The sequence below is a fragment of the Macrobrachium rosenbergii genome, chromosome 55 (assembly GCF_040412425.1).
Source record: "Macrobrachium rosenbergii isolate ZJJX-2024 chromosome 55, ASM4041242v1, whole genome shotgun sequence".
NCBI classification, from domain to species: domain Eukaryota; kingdom Metazoa; phylum Arthropoda; class Malacostraca; order Decapoda; family Palaemonidae; genus Macrobrachium; species Macrobrachium rosenbergii.
Window position 1 is genome coordinate 60,941,009 of NC_089795.1, and position 23,476 is coordinate 60,964,484.

A 23,476-nucleotide genomic window follows, 5' to 3' on the forward strand; every position below is an offset into this window, starting at 1 on the left:
GACATGTAATTCTAAGGTGACTTACCCAAATACACTGGGTTCGGTTGCTGGATATTGCACCTTTCCCAGCAATATCTCAGCACGACCACCACATCAGGAAGACCGTGGTTTTCTGCCAAAGCGCCTATGGGGTCAGGACCTACCATACCACCGATTGATACACAGTGTAGTCGAATTTGTTGAAGCTCGTGGCAATAGTGTTTCAGGAATACTGCTTCTGATAACCTCCCTGTACACTCAGAGACTTCTTCAAAAGAAACATTTCCTAAGAAAGCCAATGATGTACTTACCTTCCGGATGTCATGCGACTTAGGAAAGGAGTAATGGTCTGCCTTTTTAATTGTATGCCATGATTTTTGTAATGTTAGGCACTTGTCCTCAAAAAGATATATAAGAATATTTAGAGCTGTTTCAATAGAGATCTGAACTGTACTGTCAGATATAAGTTCATAATTTTTGCACCAGGTGTCTAACAGTGTTGGGTAAATAATCTTTATTGTAGATTAGGTTTAAAAAACCTACATGTGAAGGTCTTGGCTCAGAAAGGGGAATGGGTAGACAACTTTCCCTTTTACTGTCTGGAATAGAGGAGCGGGTGTTGATGGAATCAATTTCTTTGCCCATTGTTGAAGCAAAAGGAACCAATGACTGTTTGGCCAGTTTGGGCCTACTAAGTAAGGGGTTCTGTTGAAAGTTAGTAATTGGTTCCAAACTTTTGAAATCAGGGACAATGGAGGAAAGAGGCATATTTTCCTCCATTTGTTCCAGTCTTGTAGGAATGCATCTCTTGCTATTGTCTTATTGTCCAGGTTCAGAGACACATATACAGGAAGTTGATGGTTCTTGTATATGGCAAACAGATCAACTTATGGATCTGGAAGCATGTTGGCAATCAATTGAAAGGGACAATGGAGGAAAGAGGCATATTTTCCTCCATTTGTTCCAGTCTTGTAGGAATGCATCTCTTGCTATTGACTTATTTTCCAGGTTTGGAGACGCATATACGTGAAGTTGATGGTTCTTGTATATGGCAAACAGATCAACTTATGGATCTGGAAGCATGTTGGCAATCAATTGAAAGGAGTATTTGTCCAACATCCACATGGTTGAGGCTGTTGTATTCCTTGACAGAGAGTCTGCTGTTACATTGAGAGACCTAGTTAGGTCAGTTGCAGAGAAGTACACTTCCTTGCTTGTGCCATCCGAAGGATAGACAGCATCACTGCATTGAGCCCAACCTCTTGATGCAAGACATTGCAGTCATATTGCTTAGAACCAACAAAATGTGGGTCCCTTTTGGAGGTCTCAATTTTCTGAGGGATAGAAAGACAGCCATCAGCTCCAGGAAGTTGATATGACACTTCCTCAGAAAAGGTGACCAACTTCCTGCTACCTGATGATCCTCCCAATGGCCTCCCCAGCCTGTCAAGGAGGCATCTGTATATATTATCACTTACAGTATATGCACGATGGAGTCAGGTCGACCTGTTTTGCCAGAGCAACCTTCCAGGTCTAGGGCTGGAGTATCTTTTCCAACTTTATGACTCTTTTTATGAAGTTGATAGCAAAGCTATTTTTTTGCATGTAAGAGTCAGACTTTGTTTACATTTTTTAGTTGTAGTTTGAGGATTGGATCTACCAGAGATGCAAAGTGTAACAGGCCCAGCATTCGTTCCAGCTGTCCTCAGGAAAAATTAGGCTGTGCAAGGAACCTTTTCAGGCCCTTCCTTGTTCTTTTTTGAGTACTGATGTGAAGTGACATCAGGCCATGAAGAGTACCCCAACAAAGTCCCATCCACAGAAAATATCTGCTGGTTGTAAGGCACGGTTTGCTCCAGTATATTAGAAAACCCTTTGACTGGAGTCTGTTGACTACCATTAGCCAGTCGTCTAGGTTGCTACCATTTGAATTCCTTCTTTCTTGAGTTCCTGAACAACTATCCCAGTATGCGTCTTTCAGATCTATAGAAACAGTCCAGGTCCCTTGCGGAATGAGTGAATGTACTTGGGCAACAGGCCAATCTCTATTCTCTCTGTGCCCTCCAAAGTTGCTGAAAAACTTATTTTTAAGCCACTATATAAATGTTGAATCTAAAGGCATGGTGCCTCCTAGAGGTATGAGAGACATGCTCTTCACTCCTTTGTCTCCTGCTGTGAAACATGAACGGCATGCAGAGAAGAGCCATTCCTATCACTGACGTTCGGAGAACACCTCCTGCTCACGCTCAAGAAGTGTAACGGTGACGGTAATTCCTGAACTTGAGCGCACAGAGAGAAGAGCTGCACTACTCCTCTACATTCCAGACAGAAGTTAATGCACCATTCTCAGAGTTGGGACTCTGATGGAGAACTAAAATTTCTTCCTCTATTGGATGAGAGAATTTGCAAATGGAGGCGAGACACAGTCTCATCAATGAAGTGAAGAATGGAACAGACTCGGGTCTTCAAGCCTATTAGACCCTTCAGACTTGGAAGAGGTACTGGACAAGTCCTCCAAGATCTTCCTGAAGAAGATCTGAGGTTTGCTGACTTTTTCTTGAAAATTACGAGGGAATTTAAATCTTCCTGAACCTGAAAGAGAAGCCCTGGAAGACACTACCAACACCTCTTTTATGGAACAGATGGTGGAGACAATTCCAGAGACCAAACACTCCATCCATCTGCTGTTGTCTTCGATGGTAAAGTATGCCTTAAAAGAATTAGGCAACCATATAGCAGGGGAAGAAGGTTCCCTAGCCTCTTTCAGGTCTCTGAAGATACTACCACCTTCTCCAACACATCAGGACAAATTCTGACCTCTCTTCCCAGGACTTTGAATTCAACTCTTTCCCGAATGACTAACAATGTCTCCCTAGCGACCTTGAGACAGATAAGTTCTAAATTCTCCAGTGCTGAAATCCTTAACTTTGAAGTAGTCTTGGGAAGGGTGTTGAGGGCTGTCTCGTGGCTAGACAATTGCCAAGGGTCTATGTTCAGACAGATTAAAGTAGTTCCCCCCCTAGTATTGATTGGCAATTAAAGATTTCTTTGCCCCATCCGGTAAGGCCTTAAAATGCGACACTCAAAACATTTCCAACATGTGGGCGAGTATTCTCCTAAAAAGAAGGGACTCATTCCTGTCTTTAGCCCAAAGACAAATCTCCTCGGATTCTTTGCTGAATTTGACGAATAGCCCTTTGTTTAATGTTTCAACTTACTTCCTCCCAGAACCCTTGAACCAAGCTGTTGTGAACTGAAGAGAAGCGGCTAAGGACATGCTGTCCTCCACCCCTGTTAAGTCAGCTCCTAGAAGGAAGCCCTGCAATACTTACTATCAGAGCAGACAGGCGAGGTGTAGCAGACAGCCTTTTCAGCAGAAATTTTGCCAGGGTTCCCAGTCATTCAGAGGAAGAACAAAGGGAGAAGGAAGACAACCTTACCATTCCTCTTTTCCCCCCTGTTCAGGCAGACGTTCTGAAGCAGGAAAGAGAGGAGGTAGATGAGACGGAGAGGCTCCCTCCTCCACAACTTCAGATCAGGGTGGGGGGGCTGTCTAGGAAACAAGTGGGAAGAGTGACAAAACGAAGGAGCAGAGGATTGGACAGTTAAAACTCAGGAAAGGATATATCTTCCCCTTTGGTCAAAAACCACTCTTTGACATCTATCCCGCTCAAGTTGCTCTCCTACAGGAAAGACTCTGCCAAACGGAGAGCCCTCCAGCAAGAGGTGAGAGGCATGCTAGACAAGGGACTGTGTATAGGCTCAAGGTTTTGTTCCCCAACAAATTGTTTGATTGTGATGAGACAGGCCAGTTTTGGAAGAAAATGCCAGACAGGATATATATCACCCAAGAGGAGTTGTCACCGCCATGGTACAACCCAGTGAAGGATAGGCTGACTCTTTTGCTTTGCGGGAGTGCAAGTGGGGATTTAGAACTGAAGGTTTTGCATGTCTACCACTCAGAGAACCCATAGGTTTTTAAGAGAAATAATGTAATGAAAAATAAATGTGATGTGCAGAGCTAGTAGTGAGGCTTGGGTAACCAGACAATTATTTATTGGGTGAGTGAGGCAAGTGGTTGGCCATAGTGTCAAGATATACCTTAGGGAAAAACAGTTGCTTTAGGATGCCCTTCTTGTACTGGACAGTGCTCCTGCTTATCCCTGAGGGTTGGAGGCCAAGTCGCTGTAGAAGTTTAGCTTCATAAGAGTGAAGTTCTTGTCACCTAACATGACTTCTCTCATTCTGCCCAGGGAGCAGCAGGTCATTTCAAACTTTTAAGAAATTCTACACGAAAGTAGTGTTTCAAAAGTGCTTTGAAGTGACCTTTGACACAGAGTTAGCCCTCAGAAAGTTCCAGAAGAACCACTTGGCCATCCTTTGTTGGGTAAGCCTCATAGACAGAACTTGAGGACCATGAGCTCTGCCTGGAGGAAATTGTGGCCAGATGCTGGGAAAGGGACTTTGAAGGTTTTGAGGCTGAGCCTGTAGTGGAGGATATTGTGTCTGTGGGCTTGGAGGAGATTGATGGCGATGTGGAGGAGCACAAAGTAGAACTCACCTCAGAAGAGCTACAGAACCTTTTGAGGGAGCAGCAACAGACAACAGCTGAGGAATTGTCTTCAGAGGAGAAGGAAGGGAGGATGTCTGTAGTTCTTTGATGAAAAAGATGTATGCAAATTGGGGGAAAGTGCAAAGATTCTTTGAAAAATATCACCCTAACAAAGCTGTAACAAACCTTGCTATAAACGTGATAGATGACAATGCTATGTCTCACTTTAGGAACAGTTCAAAATGCTGGCAAAACCAGACATCACTGGGTAAGATTTTAGTGAGAAAGAAACAGTGAGTGACAAGAAGAAAGCATTACAAAAACATAAAAGAGAAACAACCCCTAAAGCACAAATGCCTACTATTGTAATGGAAGGGGACTTTCCTTCCAAACAACAACATCTCACCTTCCTCACCACCTTCCACACGCACCATGAACTTTCCCAATAAGTAATTTGTAATTATTTCATCTATTTACTTTGTTTTTGTATGATTGCTGCATATTAGGCTAGTTAAATTTGAGTTAAAATGCTTTTATATGTATTTTTGGGAGCATGGTTCGGATTAATTCTTATCCCATTATTTCTTATGGGGAAAATTCATTTGTTTTAAGGATACATATGTTAAAGGACAAACTTCTGGAACAGATTATGTCTGCTGACTGAGGCATGACTGTATAAGAAAGCAAAGTAGGAGAAGAACTGGTGATAACTTTACTTAAGAAACATCAGTCTGACTGATACGCAATATAAGGATGAAGTAGACAAAGTACAGTTCTTGTCTGAAAGTTCAAAATACACAAGTTAACTTGTGGCTTTCTCAAAAGGATAGAAGGTAGATGGGCACACATGTGAAACTGTTGTTGGGGTTGATCTGAAAAGATTAAATGGTATTGAAAGAGATCAAATTAATTGTTTTAAATCTTGATTACTGAGGTTTGGAGTTTCATTAACATCTTACTGTCTGTTTGTCTCTCTAGTAAATTAGTCTTTTGATGCTATGAAATATAATTTATTTATTAAATTATTATAGTTCCAGAGCTCTCTGGTTTCTTATTTTTCGTTTTCAAGTAAACAAAACATCCAGGACTTCTAATGGGATTAAACTGGACATTTTGTGTCATTTTTATTATTTTTTGTCATCATTATAAAAAGCTTAACAAGATCCCTGTTACTCATTTCTAAACTTTCACTGGGTCATACTGGAAGCTGAATATATTTTAGAGCATATGGTATTTTGATATTAGGTCCTTCAATTATATTTAAATTGAAATTTTATTGTTAATTATTTGTCTTTTGTTTTGCAGTTCCATGGACTGTGGTTGCATCATTAGTGAAAGACCGCTTGGTTGTGGTGCAAAAAGGCAAAGTAGATATACCATGCAAGTTTTTAATACGATTTTTATGTTCAATCTTCAGTGCATTACTCGCACATGGTATTGAAGAATTGTCTTCCCAGAGCAGTGACTATGAAATGGCTTTAAGTGACCAAAGAATAAGTACAATAAGTAAAAGTTTAAGGAACCTATTTATGTCAAAATATGGAGGAAATTGTAAGCTGAAAATTCCTGTACTTATTACCCACAGAGACATTGAAAATGAAAGTAAGTTTTTCCCTTTGTGTATGCAACAACTTAACCAAATGTTAATCAAAACCAATCGGCTTCGCCATCATGCTAGGTTGCGGTATACACTGTTTTTAAAGGATATAGGATTATCTGTAGATGAAAACATTACCTTGTGGGAGCATTTCTATTCAAAGCCTTACAAAGGTTCTGGAACTAGCTGTGGTCACTCTTGGCTTGGAAGTGGTGGAAATCGTTACAAATATAGTGTCAGACATGTTTATGGACTTGAGGGAGGAAGGATTAACTACTCATCACATTCATGTCATGCATTACAGGTAAGGATATTCCATTTTTTATTTTTATGTAAAGTAAAAGGTACAAAGTTCTAATTGGAAATTGATTTTGTTAGTAAAAGGGTTACATTAAACTCGAGTAAGGAGAGATTAGAAAAAATTACATTCTTGGAATTGTGTCGAACACAATACTAATCAAAGGTAAGCAACATATTAAAATGACAGAGGTAGAAATTAATTTGAAGTACAAACCAGTATTTTACAATTGACTGAATTTTGTTAATATTAGCAGCTAAACAATTATGAACTTAACCTTCCATGACTACAATATAAGCCAATAGCCTGCTTTAATCAGCAAAAGAAACCTTGGACAATTAGAGGACCATCCCAAAGTAGAATTTCTGACACATGGATTGCCAGGTCTGGTTGATCGTAAAACTGTACATAAATTCCCAAACCTACTCAGTATAGGACCGCCTAGCTTTGGTGAGGGTTCTCTTGAACACCTTGAAATCTGTTTGTGGGTTCGAGTCTCAAACTTGTATTGATTATTCTTTTAGGCCTAAATGGTATGAATTTTTCTTTTTAAGGTTTTGCCACAATAAGAGGAGAATGTATCATGGCTCAGATAAGAGTTTATATTTAATAAAGTTATACAGTAGTTGGAACTGTAATGGGAGGGTTAACCATCTGATAATATCTCTGGTTGAGAGATATTGATATAAACTAATATTAATACCCTGATGGCTGAGCTGTGTCAAAGATCAGTCTGGATTCCAGGGTTGGGCAGTTATTTTGGGGTAAGACACCGTGAACTGTATCTGCCTGCCAACATATTTACAAAGGGATGATCACATTGCTCGAATAGGCTCAGTCCAAACAAGCAGTTAGCCATATATATGTCTCTATTTTTGTGCTGTTTCATTTGGAAATGATAATGATGGATGTTTTTGTATTAGTTACTGCTAGTGTCATGGTGATGAACTGAGCTTCTTGAAAACTTTTATCCTAACTTTTTAATATTTTCAAGCAGTTTTATTCTCTCATGTTGAGGCCCCATGAAAAATTAGTACATGAGCCATGAGAAGGCAATTTTGACACTGATGACGACCTAGAACATAGTTTAAGGCAAAATGGTAATGACTTAATATGCCTTTAAAATCAACATTAGAACAATGTGATTTAAAGAAAATTTAGAATAGTTTTTAAATGGTACATGGAGTTTCTGTATTGACTTATTATATCAAAATAATGTAACTTAATTTTTATTCTGTTATTATTTCAAAATAATGCAACTTAATTTCTGTTCAGTTATTACATCAAAATAATGCAATTTAATTTTTATTCAGTTATTATATCAAAAAATTCAACTTAACTTGCATTACAATCTTTAGGTCAACAAATACATCATTAAATGTTGCGGGTGAGAGTTAAAAGTACCTCCACATAATGGCAACAAATTGCTGGTGTCAGCAGGCTTACTTGAGGAAAGCACAATATTGATGTCTTTGTTAACTCTTGGTGGAATTCCAGATGAGTGAAGATTATATATCAAATTGAATTCTACCAAGGGTTTGATATATGGTACCACACCACACCCTCGCGAATAGCTAAAACCCGTGAATACTTAGAATCCTTCTAAAAACACTTAAAACTGCCTATTTTGATAGTTCAAATGCACAAAAACAACTAAAAATGCTTATATAGGTATTATCCTACTTATGATGGGGTTAGGTTCCAAGAAACCTCATCGTTTGTTGGAAAAAACGTATCTCGAATATAGTCTAGCCTACACTAGGGTTTTTGGTACCATGTATAGATATATGGTAGCCTAGCCTACAGTATAAAGTATACTCTGTACATACACGGTATAGTAATTATTAATATCAGCTAATTCTGGAGGTTCTTGCAGAGTGACTTATGATAATTCAATACAAAGAGAAATTGAATAACAAAAAAGAATTAGCTTAGACTACACTATGGTATATCGTATGCATACAAGGTAGTGTAGCCTACATTATACCGTACTCTGTATTCACATATCGTATTATACAAACATCAACATAACGAATATGCATCTCTTCCATGGATCTTTTAAAATGTTATGCCTTAATTCACTGTGTCCAGTGATATTGTATATATTCTTATATTGTTTTTGTGTTATAAATTGCGATCATAGCGATCAACATTTTAATAATTTACTTACTTTTTATCTGTTTATTAATGTAAGTTATTTTTTCCATTTTTAATAAGTGATCTCCTCTTTTTGTATTTCCCATGACTTTCTGTAACCTCTTCTTTCAAGTCCATGGCCCCTGTGGGCTTGTTCCAAATGAATAGGGTTCATCTTCTGAATGATAATAATAATAATAATAACATATAAGCTAACAAAATTTCAATGCTTCCATTATAATAAGTGTTTCTTTGTTACTGCATTCCATCATGGAATCATAAGCCCCCAGTACTTCATTAGGCTGCTCTACTTTCCAGTTGTCAACTTTGCTGATTCATTATTGATGATACCTTCCAACTGAAATAACTGATGCTGTTAGGAGAGGACCCTTTGGTGATAAAGTCATTAGAAATGGTTTTATAGACCTTTCTTTGTTTTTGCTTTCCAAAAAAATGAGGGTGTTAGGGTGGGGATGGGCTGATTGACTCATCCCAGTGAAGAAGTACTTGAAGCAAACCCTTTCAGAATGGAAACATTGGCTTCAGTCATTGTTCCATCAGTAAAGGGGCCTTCCTGGTATTGCTGGACCTCAAGGATGCCCACTTCCATGTCATGGTTCATCCAGCTTGGAGAAAATACTTATGCTTTGTCTCATTGAGGAAGATATTCACAATGAAGAATTTATGTTTCAGACTGGCCTCTGCCCCTCAAGTCTTTACCTAGACAAGCTCATAGAAGCAGGATCAGACTTAAGAGGTACTTAAACAACTGGATGACGAATTGGTTGACGAGGGCAGTGTTAAAAGGCAAACTGCAGCAGTATTTTTACCTTCTGATCCAAGAGTGCTACCTCTCAGAACTTCAAATCAACTGGCAAAAGTCATGCTTGACAATCAACATGAGCTCTGTACCTTAGTAAGAATATAGATACAGAGGCAGCCCTAGTTCACCTGACAGAGGACAGGAGCAGGAGATAGTGATTCAATCAGAAGGTTCTGATAAGATCCTCGAGCCAATATGTGGCAATCCCTAACTGGGTACCTTGCCTCGTAAGAGAAACTTTTTTCCCACAGTTATACTTCAGATTGCACTTTATGCTGCTGTTGCTAATAAGATCATGGTTGGTAATTGACATCTTACAGGATCTGGAGATTTTTTGTTGACTGACTTGTTGATTCAAGTTTGAAGAACACATAGTGGACTACCAGGCAATTGGGATTTGGGGCTCTGCACAACAGGAGGCAACACATCAACTTTCTAGAGTTAAAAGCTGTCATCCTAAGCCACCAAGCATTCCTTCAGTTTGTAGAAGGCAAGGTAATAAGTGTGATGACCAACAACTTCATGACAGTGGCTTACTTGAAAAAAATGGGGTTGCTATAAGATGTGAGTCATTGCATCCCATATCAGTAGAACTTAGGCATAGGCAATTGAGGTCAACATAGTTCCTGGACTTCAGGAAGTAACGTGTGCATGCTTCAGGACTTTAGCCAGGGTTTCATGAATGTGTTTGCTCATGTCTAGGTTTCAATCCCCTCCTCCTCCTCTGTCTCACACATACAAATATACATACAGTACTGTATATTATTGCTGTATATTGCTAGTACTGTACAGGCAGTCCCAGGTTATGGCGTTCTGACTTAACGACACTTGGCTCACGGCACCGTTAACCTGATTTTACGGCGCCTTGAGTGGTTTTATGGCCTTGTACCCTGTTTTACGGTGCCGTACCACTCGGTTTTATGCTGCCATAAGGTGCAGTAAGTGCCGTTTATTCCCATTATTATTATTATGATGTCCTGGTTTACAGCGTTTTTCACATTACAGTGCACCGCCAGGAATGGAAACCCCCCCCCCTACCCCCCATAAACCAGGGACTGCCTGTACTATGATTTTAAGATTATTAAAGATATTACAATATTAAAGATATTACAAAGTAATTATTTATTTGGCTTATGAAAATTTATGAAATCTGTAGTGTCCAAAAGGCTACTGGTACTGAAATTGTAATCCCATTTAATTTCATGTTTTAAAAAAAAAGGCTTTTGAACATACAGTTTAGTAAATACTTTATATTTGATTTACCTATAAGAAAGCTATGTAGACATGCACTGCTCAACTTTGCCTTGGTTTGGCTAGTTAGTAAACATCCTCTTTGCTGAACCGTAATTCTGGGTGGCACATCAAAGATATACTAAATTGGTACAGTATTCCCATAATCAAGAATTTCCTTATATCACAAAATATAAACATATGGGTTTTGTATTGTTTTCCTTAAACAAGAAGAATATGGGGTCTGTTTTTAGGTGTTTCAGTAACAATGAATGGAAGAATTGTTATGAATTAGTAATTCCCCTTGTGGACTGGGAAAATGCTTTGAGACAAGGATGTGCCTTTATGAGTCTGGATTATTTTATGCAACGCTTCATTGTACACTAAAGGCCATCTTCTTTGCAATGATGCATTAACCCTAGTTATCAGAGCCTGGGGTGTCTGGCCTATATTTAGATCCTAATTGCCCCCCTGGATCTTGCAGATGTTGAATATCAGTCAAAGGCATTTAGCAGTTTGGACTTCCCACATAAATCCTGATTTGTGCCTACAGTATAAATGATAAGTTGTAATGAAATGAACTGTATTTATTATAAAACAAAATTAATTTTTCTTATAAATACATACTCTATTTATATACTAATGGTTTCCTGTCTCCAAGCCCAGTTCTTTCATAGCCTCATAAAAAGACTACAGTACATGAAAAGTGATACAAGCTACTGATGCTAAGCTGCCACTTGATCATCTGTTAGGCAGGAGTACTGTATCTGAGTCGTGTGAAGAAAATGAATCTGGTTACATGTGAGTGATAGGTTTATATATTAAACTGGTATTGTGTTGTAAAAAATTTGGTTTATAAGATTTTTTTTACTCCATCCTAAGTTGTTTTAGCTTGGGGTATTGTAATACATACAGTACAGGCAGTCCTTGACTTACAACAGGTGGTTCCATTCCAGTGGTGTGCCGTAAGTTGATTTCTGCCGTAAGTCAGTGCTTATTAATTAATTGGCGCCATAACGCTGTTAACGGCTCCTTAACAGCGCTTACGGCACCATAATTAGATATCTGTTCTTGATAAATGTTATTGAAAAAGTGCTATAAGATCAGAACGCTGTAAGTCAGTGCCGCCATAACTCGGATGCCCAGTCCCTTCATAAATTATTTTATTCTTTCAGGCAATGAAGCCTCAGCCATTTGAAATGAGTGGTTGTCCTTTCTCTGGGTTAGATCCTAAAGAAGCTTATTCTTTCTTAAGAACCACTTATGGTGATCAGCTTTTTTTGAAAAAGTTGATGCAGGCAGTAGAAGAGAATAAGCCAAGCACTGCTTGCAAGCTATTAATGAAGTATTCTCTACAGTTTATGAAAATATCTCATGCAGAATTGGACCAGGGAAGGGTTTCCTCATGTGGAATTGACTCCTCCTGTTACTCCAATGAAAATAAGGTAGAAAATAAGGTGACTTCAAATATAAATGTTAAAAATACCAATGCCAGTAAAATATCTTGTAAAAATGTTATGTGTAATTGTAAAGGTAAAGACAAGTGTACAGAGACCTGTAATCGTACTGCACATTTAAATCAAGGTGTGTATGAAATATGTGGTGGTCATAAACAGAGTGATGCGGTGGATCAGTGCTCATCATACTTGAAAAGAAATGATTGTGGTAGAGTGATATTTAAAGAAAATTATAGTGCAAGTTTAATGTCTAAAAGTGAACTAGGCTCCAGTTGCATGCAATTTCCTTGTGAAAAGTGTGTGAAGAGTTCTGCCATAAAAGATACAAATGTTGAAAAACACAATTGTCCATCAGTGAGTGACATTGAAGATCTTTCATGGCTGGCTGATTGCAATTTTTTACGGCCATCTCAATATTATTTTCAAGTAAAAGATAACATAAAATGTCTTAAAAGCATGTAAAACCTCACATGGGAGAAAACCTTGATGAATTAGCTGAATTGTTGAATTATTAAGGGTTTTAGGGCTAGACCTGGTCAGGCCACCGAGATCACTTATGTCTTTGCTCTCTGTGTGAATGGAACATTTTTATTTAATAGTAATAATCTAGTTCTCACTGTTTTATCCATTCTGCATGTATTGCTCTTTCAACTCCTGCTGCTTCATTGACATGTGTTTCCAGGGCAACAAGAATGCTCTACCTTTTATGAGATTGCATATTTGTTACAGCAGGGGGACTCCCATTTCTTTCCCATTTGGTGTTGTAATGCATTTTGGGCATCAAACACCCCTTACTCCATGTATATTTAGCAGGATTGAGAACCTGTGACACCATCAGTTACATAAGTACACAGTACAGGACGACCCCCATGTCTTTACCATGATAATGTGTTTTCCTCTGCTTCCTTTCCAGTGACCACAAGCTATGTTTTGCTTACATTTGCTTTGGCCTCTCCTCTGTATTCCACTCTTCATCCATTTTAGCATTTACACCACCTCTCCTCAGATTCTTCAGTTAACACCAGGTTTTGTGCATAAAACTGCTCCCATGGGCCCCTATATTCTGGTCTCATTTTTAATTTCTTTCGAAACTGTACTCTGATAAATTTCAAAGGGCTCAGGGCTGATCATTGATGTACACCTACATTTCTCTCAAATTCTTGTTTTACACCTGCCAGTCTTCACCCTAGATCTAGTGTTGTGGTAGAGCAACATCCCTAGCTTAATTAGGCATTCTGGTGCCTTCTTTATCTCTTCCACTTTGCATGGCTCAGATATGCGATATAATCTCATCCTCTTTGCATGGTACTCGTCCTGTTGTTGATCTCTTTACCAGAAAACCAAACTGACAGTTGTCAATTTTAACAATTTTTCTCAGCCAGTGGTTTAGCACTTTTTCAGTGTTTTCTTAACATGCTCATATAGTCATATTCCTTTATAATTTCCACATTGCAAACTTTTCCTTTGTATACATTACTGTAGGGCTCTGTTCCCATTCTTCTAGTCCCGTCTCTTTCTTTATCAGGCTTTCCAATATTCCAGCAGTCTAATGGATGACTGAGTCTCCTGTTGCTTTTATTGAGTATCCAGTTATTCTGGATGGTCCTGGGGTTTTTCAATTTTTCCTCTTCTTGAGGGCCTTTTTAAGTACTACATCTGTCATGTACTTTACCTCGATTATATTTTTACCTCTTTCCTCAGCCTCTTTATAATCATTAGTATGTTTTCTTTTCCCACACCTGTGTTAAGAATCAGATTCTAATCTTCCCATGTCTTTTTTGCTCTTGGCACCTGCCTTTTAGCCTCTCTCTTTTTGTCCATTTACTTCTTTATCATCTTTCATGCCTGTCTGCTGCCAGAGTTCTAAGATTCTCTTCTCTTCAGTTCCCCTTTGTATATCTTCATTTTACCACCATGGCTCTCATGCTTTGTAACCATTCCCTGAAGTCACCCCATGTTTCTGCAGGCTTTTGGTTTTTTCTTCATAGGTTTTCATCAACCACTTTTTGATGCTATTTTGTGCTGGCACTTTTACCTGATATTCTTTTTAGATTTCTTCATTTTTCACTCCCCAGGTTTTTAATCTTTTGATTTTTTAATTTTCTTTATCATTTACTATTAAATTATCTTGCAGAATCTCAAGTTCTGTAGGCAAACCTCACCTAACATAACATTACCGTCCTTTTCTTTAATATTGTCAATATTTTTATTATAAGATCAAAGCCTAAGGTATGTCAAGTGATACCAAATAATGATTTCTACGAATTTATAAATGCATTAAAAGGCATACTGCTGTACAAATATTTTGTTAACACTTTTAATAACAAGAATAATTAAAATATAAAAACTTATAATATCCTGGACCTAATACAGTAATTATTAAGGGTGTAATGTAGTTTTATCCTTTCAACACTTTTTTGTAAGAATCATGCCAAAACGCAGTTACAAAACATCAATTACAAAGTATGTTACATAAGAAGATTAAGATAAGTAAATTTTGTTTTATTATCCTTCAGTGACCATGGAGGGATCCATTTAGAATCTGAGGATGAAAGCATAAAAACAGACTTGTGGGTAGTGCTTGCATAGGTGGCTGACCCTGTAGAAGTTGAAGGGGGAAATAGAAGGAGGATTGATAGGAGTTTAGGACCAAGGAGGAGTTTTGGGCTGAAAGAAAGAATTGATCTTGGACTGCAAGAGTGAGTGGTACTGGTTTTCAGTTGTACCTCTTCAAAGTTCTCAAAGGTGGGAATGAAATGTGGAGCACTATTTCCTGAATAGATACTGTGCTCTACAAATTATCCAATGTCAGCTGACCACTAGTGTTTGTTTTCTGGGCATTTGGATACAATCATCATGTCATTAAGGAAAGGTCATTGTAGTGTGATTGGTGCCTTGACCATAGGGCTGCACAAGACCAGTTGTGTTATTTTGCTTACACCTGCAGCCCATATGACCACCTAATGCCACAAGTTCATTAAAATTTGTGTGGGCTAGAGTATTGTCCAACAACACAACAACGTGAATACAATCCTGCCGAAAATGGAGCTTATTGATGTAGAATTTTTCAGTGACTGAAGCAACAACTTAGAGAACACCTGCTAAAAGATGCCTCCAGTGAATGATGCCTTAGATAAAGAATGATAATTGAACAGCAATCAGTCAGTGCCAATTGGTAACCCTTGGTGGCAATGCCGACTCACCCACAGTGATGGACTTGATCTGGTGGCTTCTGTCAATATTTGTGCCTCAGAAAAACAACTTGCTCATATCAAGCTTTCAACTGGGCCCAGAAAAGCAGTGAATATAGCCATGATTATTTGTGGGGAAGTGAGTACCAAAATAGGCCTGTTTCATCAGAATTATAGTCCATTGTCAAAACAAGAGCCTCATCCTTACCAACTAATAACTTTTCATTTTGTGTCCCTGCAGTGATGTCGACAACTCTGCTGTTATTCTGCAGGTGTTTTCTATGAGATCACTTCATGGTACTTGTAATACATTAATTTTCTATTTCAAATATTTTATTTCAGCCTTAAGTTTGCCTTCTTCCTTTTTCCTTTCCCCCCTTTGCATGTACAAAGATGTTTTTGCATGTCACACTTTTTCACTAGTTTAATACACAGGAAGTGCAATTTTCATTGGGTGACATTAACTGTATATTGAGTAGTTAGCAAGTTAGTACTTAGATTTTCTTCACCTTAGTCACAGTCTTTTTCATTATTTGGCTTTGTGGCAATGAAGGACTGAGTATGCTATAATTTACTGTTGTATTTATCTTTTACAGTGTTTTTTCATTATAGAGAAATAATAATTGCATTTTATGTTAAGCTGCACTTTATTTTTTGATAAATTTAGCCTTTTATTTACCTTTTTTTTTGCATTTTGTTTGTATTTTTATAATACAGTAAAGAACAATATATCTTGTGCATTTTATACAAGTAGTCACTTTATGATAGCCTTAAATGTGCACAGGTTATTTTTCAAATACATAAGTCAAAATTAAAAGAATAGCTCCTTATTGTTGGTTGCATATCTGGGCTCTACAGCAGCTGTAAGTGACAGTAAAATCATTCAAAGTTGTCCATTATCTCAAGAGCACCTTTGTTTACTTCCAGGATATTTAAATTTTTCCTCTCATTTCGGTCTTGATTTTGTTTATGCATTAACCAGCGCATTCCTTCACCTTGGTGAAAAAATTTTTTTTTTTTTTTTTTTTTTTCCTTTAAAACTATTAGAACATGACTTATTTTCCAGTAGAAGTTGTCAAAGCAAGTGGTGTCTTCCCTTTCTTGAACGGCAGATCTTAGGTTTTACTTCATTTCAGGTTGGTATGATTATGGGACTGGGCTGTTAGGCTATTTGTTATCTTCCCAGCATTACATGTTTTCATGAATGAAGCTTCTTATTCATTTATACATCATTTACTAATGACACTGCTAAATTTATAGCTAACTCAGATATTTCTTACCGGGTGAAATAATTGTTTTTCTTTTTTCTACTAAGTGCTTTTTGAGTAATTTCTATATTGTAATTGTGCTTAGAATTGTATCAAGTTTGGTGAGGTTATCCTCGGCATATCTGTAAAATTTTCAATTAATGTAAATTTTGGACTAGTGATCAGTAGCAATTGTAAAATTAGAGAAGACAATTTTTAAGTATTCTCAGGCCTCTGATGGAGGCATTTCCTCTACAGCTGTGTCTTCCATGGTTGCCTCTGATTCTCTCTCTCTTTCTGTGTTGAGGCCTTTTTCTGTGGGGATGCAGCTGTCTTGATACAGACAAAAATGGGAAAATGGAAGTAATTTGTCTTCTGCTTTTCATGTAAGATTGAGAATTATTTACCTAAACCATTGTAGAATTACAGTAACAAGATGATTTGACTTTTTGGACCTGAATGAATGAAATCCTCCCTCTTCTCTCTATAAGCTGCCATTGCTTGGGGGTTTTAAATCTTTATATCAGTGTGGAGATGTACCACCCACCTGTTTGTGCATGCATGTGACCCTGTGGTACTGTCAACATGAGATTGCACGTGGTAAGTGCTGTTTCAGTTTTTGCACCCAATGAAAAGGTAGATGTTCCCACTGCTAATGTTGCTTGAGTTTACTTGCTCTTCTCTATACATTGTAACTCCAGAGGTTAGTGCTAGTGAACACCTGCCAATGTAGAGGAGTTACTTGCTCTTCGCCATACAGTTGTAGCTCCAGAGGTTAGTGTTAGTGAACACCTGCCATGTTGCTGGAGTTACTTGCTCTTCGCCATACATTTGTAACTCAAGAGGTTAGTGCTAGTGAACACCTGCCAGTGTTGCTGGAGTTACTTGCTCTTCGCCATACATTTGTAACTCCAGAGGTTAGTGGTAGTGAACGCCCGCGAATAAGTATTTTGCCTGGTTTTCTGTTAGTTCCTGGGAGAATTGGTAGGTAATACCTCAGCAGGAATTCAGTGTTCAGTGTGTGTAAGGTGTTAAAAGCAATGTTAATGAGCCGTTGTGTAGATTCATGAAGCAGCTGATGTGGTGAAAGTTTTTCTGCACAGAGATCTTCAAGTGATTCCTTAATAATATCTTTCCTATAAGGGAAATTCCCACATTTATAGCCTTAGGAAATCCTTTTTCACAGATGAATATGCGTAAGCACTGAACAGTAAGTCTGAGAAACATGACTACTTTTAGTCCACTGAGCAAAGTTCCGGCATATCTGAATTATCTCTTTCTCTCCTTCCTTCTGGTAATTTGCTGGTTAAACAGTTTGGTGCTAATAATTTCTGGTTAAACAGTCTGGCGCTGATAATTTGCTGGTTAAACAGTGTGGCGCTGATAATTTGCTGGTTAATCAGTCGGGTATTGATTAAGTGACCATAGATAACATGTCACTCTTCTCACCACAGGTCTAGCATTGTTTCTAGTTTCAGCAGCTTCGATGTTCTGGTGTAAGTTGCTTGTAGAATATCTCCCTCAGCAGTGCCTTCCCTTCAAGTTTCAGGTTTTTAAAGGCTTTCTGTCAAGCCGTAGGTTAAGCTTAGCCAGAGACTAGGATTAAGGTAATCTATTCAAGAATATTAATGACTCGGAACAGCTTGTGAGGTGATTGAGTGTGCTTGTATCCCTACTTCTCTAGCTATTCCTTTGACAATGAAAATGGATCCACCTCAGTCTAACGTTTCTCCCTCTAGCTATGAACAGTAATAATTGTGGTTGCACAATTCAGCTAGTGAGTTTAAGAGATGTAATTCTGATTTTCCAACAACAGACAGTAGGAGAACAAGCCACAGTTTTGTACATCCCTAAAACCTTTGGATGTGATTTCAGCACTAAAAAGGTAGCGCTATGGGAAGGCTCTGGAGGAAATTAGTGTTGTTTGGTGATGGAATGATTTTTTCATTACTGTACCTCAACTGGACAAGGTATTGTTTAGTGTAGACAAAGCTTCTTACAGTAGCCTCAGTAGCTGTACCATGCTTTATCGTAAACTCAGGATTTTTCTTTAGGTTTTTAGTTGCCTACAGCTTTAGCTATGGAGGGTATCCTTGATGACAGGGAGTGTATGCGGTAAAGAAGCTGTAGAATACAGTAGATTCTGAGAAACCAATAGGTACACGGCATATTTTTCCCTTCCAGTCGTGGGATTGAGAAGATTTTACAAATAGGCTGGCTGCTTATAACAGTCTCATCAACCCATCCTAGAATTGAAGCTTTAGCTTGTGATGTCTCTTCCAGCACCATTTGTCAAGGTAGCTGCAAACTGGCAAGAGTAGGTATTTGAACTACTAGAAGGCTACTCAACAATGCTACAGAGAATCTTGAGACTTTGTCCAGGACCAGGAGGCTGGTGGCTTTTCAAGGCAAAGCATCCATCCCAAGTCCCGTCAGATATAGGGTGCTGACAAGATCAGCACAACCTTTGCAAAGCAGTTTCTCTTTTGCACGGTCTAGAAAGAACAGGTCAGCCAGTGCACACTTGGGTATATGATTCATTCAGGATATTGAAAGTTAGTGATGTCACAGTTCCCATATACACACACGTGGTCAAACCAAAATAAAGCATTAGTCTAGTACTTTCTCCAAGTGAAGTCAACACCAGAATGTACATTATTTGCTCATGTAATCTTCCTTTTCCTCATTCATTCAACAGCTGAAATGCCAAACAACTGCTCTGTATTTGGGTGTTTCAACACCTACTGAAAACAAAAGGATTAAACGTAAAATATCAGTTTTCCAAAGGAAAAATGTTATTGAGACCAATGGGTACAAGTTTGTCGAAGAGCAGATACAATCAACATGTATCCACTTATTTGCTCTAGTCTAAACGACAAGATTACAAAGATGATATGAAGTCATGATTACTAGATGTTCAAAGTCCTAAAAGTCTTTGGCTACTGAAAGAAGATGCTGTGCCAACTCTTTCTACCAAGTGGCGGGTAACGTCATAAATCGTTATGTGCCATAGCTTGGGGATTAATAATAAATAAAATCTAAATAGGTTGCAAGTAACAATGAGTGTAGTAGGTGTAAATCTTGTGCTAATTTGCAAGTATTTAGGAGAAAAAGTTCTGTTAAAATGTGAAAACTGGAAACAAACATCTGATTTTATTCTTTTAATGACATTACTGTATGAGTTCGTCAAACGTACAGAGATTTTAACAATAGTAATATGTTTGTTATTGACCTAGGCAAACAGACAAGCACATTAAACAAGGTAATTTAGGTTATGAATACCATGAGAGTTAAAAGTCTTAATACAAAAAGTCTTTGCAAGTTTCAGAAAGGCATAATTTTATCCTTCAAGTCAATAATCTGCTTGTATAATACCATGCTGAAAGCCTCACACAATCTTCATTATATAATAATGACAGATTAATCAAGATTATCTGGAGCATTTCTTTGGAGTCAATTTCAATTTTAGACTAATAAAAGCAATTGCTAGGAAAGGGAATAAAAGTTTTAAGGGAAAAGAGTAATGTCACAAGTCATAAACACTTGGCGAATGTGGAGGTAAAAGTGAAGTGAGTAAAATGTATGAAAGGGAGTTGGCATTGGAAATATGTTTGATCACCCAAATATTCAGAAACTTTGATTTAGATTTAAACAAAAGACTTTGGAAGAGGACGAAGAGCTCTTCGTTACTCATACAGAGATGAAAGAAAATGCCGAGGACATGATTGAAGAAGAGGCTCTTGGGTACATTGGTGGGTATATTGTCAAAAAATTTTCAATGAAATATACTGATTTGGGAAAGAAAATAAAATGGAACCCCAGGCTGATTCATAGATAGCATGCGTTAGTATGAGGTGTGATCATTCAGTATAAGGACTGGTGCTATAAAAAGAAAATTACAACATGCACCATTTTAGCATTTAATTTCCTTCAAAGTAGCCTCTTCGGAAGCCACACACTTTATTCAGTGCTGTTTCCATTAATGCAGGCATTCCTGAAACTTGTTTTCTGGGATAATCAGCAGCCACCTCGTTGCATTCACTTGGATCTCCTCGATGTCCTGAAATCTTCCTTTTAAGTGGGATTTCATTTTTGGAAAGAGTAAAAAGTCACAAGGGGTGAGATCTGGGGAATACGGTGGATGTCGGACCTGGCAGATGTTGTGCTTGGCAAAAGACTGCTGCACAAGCTGTGCTGAATTGGCAGGTGCATTGTCATGGTGCAACTGCCACTCGCCAGACGCATGCAATTCTGACCTTTTCCGACAAATAGCATCCCGCAAATGCCGCAACACGTCACAGTAGTACTGTATTACTACTACTCCTTGTTTACTGTCTGACTAGGTGGAGAGTGTATTCATGATGAATAATTCCCTTGTAGTCAAAGAAAACTGTCAACAGTGTCTTCACATTGCTTTCTTTGGTCTCAGAGAGATTGGGGTCTTCCATTGCAAAGGCTGAGCCTTGGTTTTGAAGTCATAGCCATAAACCCAAGATTCATCACCCATCATGACCGTTTTCAAAAGGTTTCCATCGTTCTCAATGCAATCAAGGAGATTTTGTGCAGCTGAAACCCGAGTTTTCTAAGTTTCTCTTTGGTCAGCTGAAAGCAGTTTTGGCACAAACTTGGCAGACTAGTAGATTTTATAGATTTTTATGTTGATGTAGTATCTTTGCAGGTGAGCGCAATCATATTATTACAGTGCCTGTTCTAGAGTGGTATATCTGCAGACTGCAGTAACTACAGGCCAATTTCTGTTCTCCCAGTGATCTAAGTTGCAGAAATACTAATTTTTAAGCCACTTTACAAGTACTGTATGTGGTATCTAAAGGATTGTTGGCTGATAGTCATTGTGCATATAGGAAGCTGTTAGGTACCTGCGCTGCTCTTTTAGATTGAACATGCCATTTTGAGTGTACTGTAGAGTAATGCAAGTAGATTTTGGTGCTACTTTTGATTTAGTAAATCATAAGGCAGTGGGTGGATATATTTTAGGATTGCTTCAAGATTTCCTTACAGGTAGGCAGCAGCAAGTTGTTGCTGATGGGATCTGTAACAAACCAAGACCTACTGTGTCTGGAGTTCCACAGGTTAGTTTTCTTGGTCCACTGTTATTTATAGGGTATACAAATGATATGGTTGTTGACCTGAAAAACAAGATTGTTCAATATGCTGATAATGTAACACTTATGGGTGTGGTTAAGTCACCACTTAAGGGAAATGAAGCTGCCCTCAGTCCCAATTGTGACATGGAGCGGATTAGTGAATTGTGTAGCTGGTGGGGTATGAGTCTGAATTCCGGCAAAATGAAAACTCTATTGATTAGTGGATTTCGTACTGATTTTCCACCTCATCCTCCTCTTTAAGAGGGTGGGACCCTGCTATATGAATCTGAAGCTTTATACGTAATGTAACTTTTGACTTGCATATTGCTTTTGCCGCACAGAAGTTAGTTATTGTACGTAAGGCCTTGTATATTTATAACAGTAATAAAATCAGTGCAACCTGGTTTAGATCATTTGTCCTTCTTTTACTAGAATATTGTTCTCTTTTGAGGATGTTTGCTTCTTGCAGAGATTTATTTCTTTTTAGATAGAATGGTTTGTGGTGGTAGTTTCTCTTTCCTAACATTGGCAGTTATGACTTGGACCTTCGATGAATGGTTTCTTGTTTGTTGGTTTTAATAAGCTGTATTTTATCAGAGGTCTTTCACATAAATAATTGATCCCTCATCCTCTCTTCCTTCTGAGAGTGACCAGATTTTCTAAACAGAAGCACTGGTTTGAGGCCAAACTTCTCAGTTCCAGAGGTCCTTTATTCCTCATGCTGTTGGACTGCAGAACAATCTCCTTGATGATACTGTGAAATTGGAACCTCCAAAGTTCAAGTGAAGATGCAATGCGTTACTACCTCAAAGCAATATCTTTACGAACTCCCTGGAGGAGCAAATATTAGATAACTACCCCCTTAGTTTTCACCCTTTATTTTATAAATGCTACATTGACGATATCTTCATTCTCTTCAGACATGACTATCATGCTGATAATTTTTCAGAATACACAAATTCCCAACACCCTAACGTCAAATTCACTCTAGAAAAAGAGTCCCACAACTCTTGCTCTCCTGGACCTCCGATTTACAAGGGATGAGATAGTCTTCCATACTAGCATTTTTAGAAAAAGTACTTTCACTGGTCTTGGTACTAATTTTTACAGTTCCTGTTTCTACAATTTCAAGATGAATTCCATATCTACTTTACTTCACAGGGCTCTTACACTTACCTTCAGTTGGGCTGCCTTTCATGACGAAATCACGTTCCTAACCAACTATTTCAACAACAACTGTTTCCCACTTGTAAAATCCGGCATGATACCCCAATAAGTTGCTCAATCTTAAGTTGAATGATCTACCTATAGTTCGCATTGACAACCCAAATTACTTTATGCAAATTCCCTCCTACATGATAATAAATTCAGAGAAAATGTATTGCCTATTTTAATAAGGAATTACCAGTATTAAATCTAGTTAATCCCAAAGAACCCATGAACTGGTGGATAGAGGGTTTCTTTTGCATTTAATGTGATCTATAAGTATAGTCTGTCCCAGATGTAAGCACATATTGATGCACCAGAAGACTACTAAAAGTTGAATTGCTCTCATGTGGGGTTAATTACAGAACTGGAAGCAAACTGTCAAGCCTGGATCAGTCTAACATAAGGAATCATGCTAAAATTTGTAAAATTCATATAGACACTGACTTTAAAATTGTCAGAAAGGTGAGAAGTGAGGAGGAACTAACCACTTTGGATTCCATAATGATCAAACTGACCATTCCATTACTCAACAACCAATCATCGTCAACACAGCTGTTTATTGCTTAATGTATTTATTTTTTGTAACCCAGTGTGTCTTTTTCATTTATGTTGTCCTTTACGCCAGTCTAGCCTGCAGTACCAATATGGGTAT

The 23,476-nt window shown here is 38.1% G+C and overlaps 1 protein-coding gene across 2 annotated transcripts in view; it reads left to right on the forward strand.

The window, feature by feature from the left end:
* LOC136835315 (procollagen-lysine,2-oxoglutarate 5-dioxygenase 1-like) overlaps positions 1–23,476 on the forward strand; it is an 83,463-nt gene that overhangs the window by 12,199 nt on the left and 47,788 nt on the right. Inside the window, exon 4 of one of the 2 annotated variants that reach the window (XM_067098650.1) lies at positions 5,837–6,133. In XM_067098650.1, coding sequence (XP_066954751.1) covers positions 5,837–6,133 — 297 coding nt within the window. Of the gene's footprint in view, positions 1–5,836; positions 6,134–6,277; positions 6,433–23,476 lie in introns of those variants that run through there. The other variant, XM_067098653.1, reaches the window with a different exon arrangement.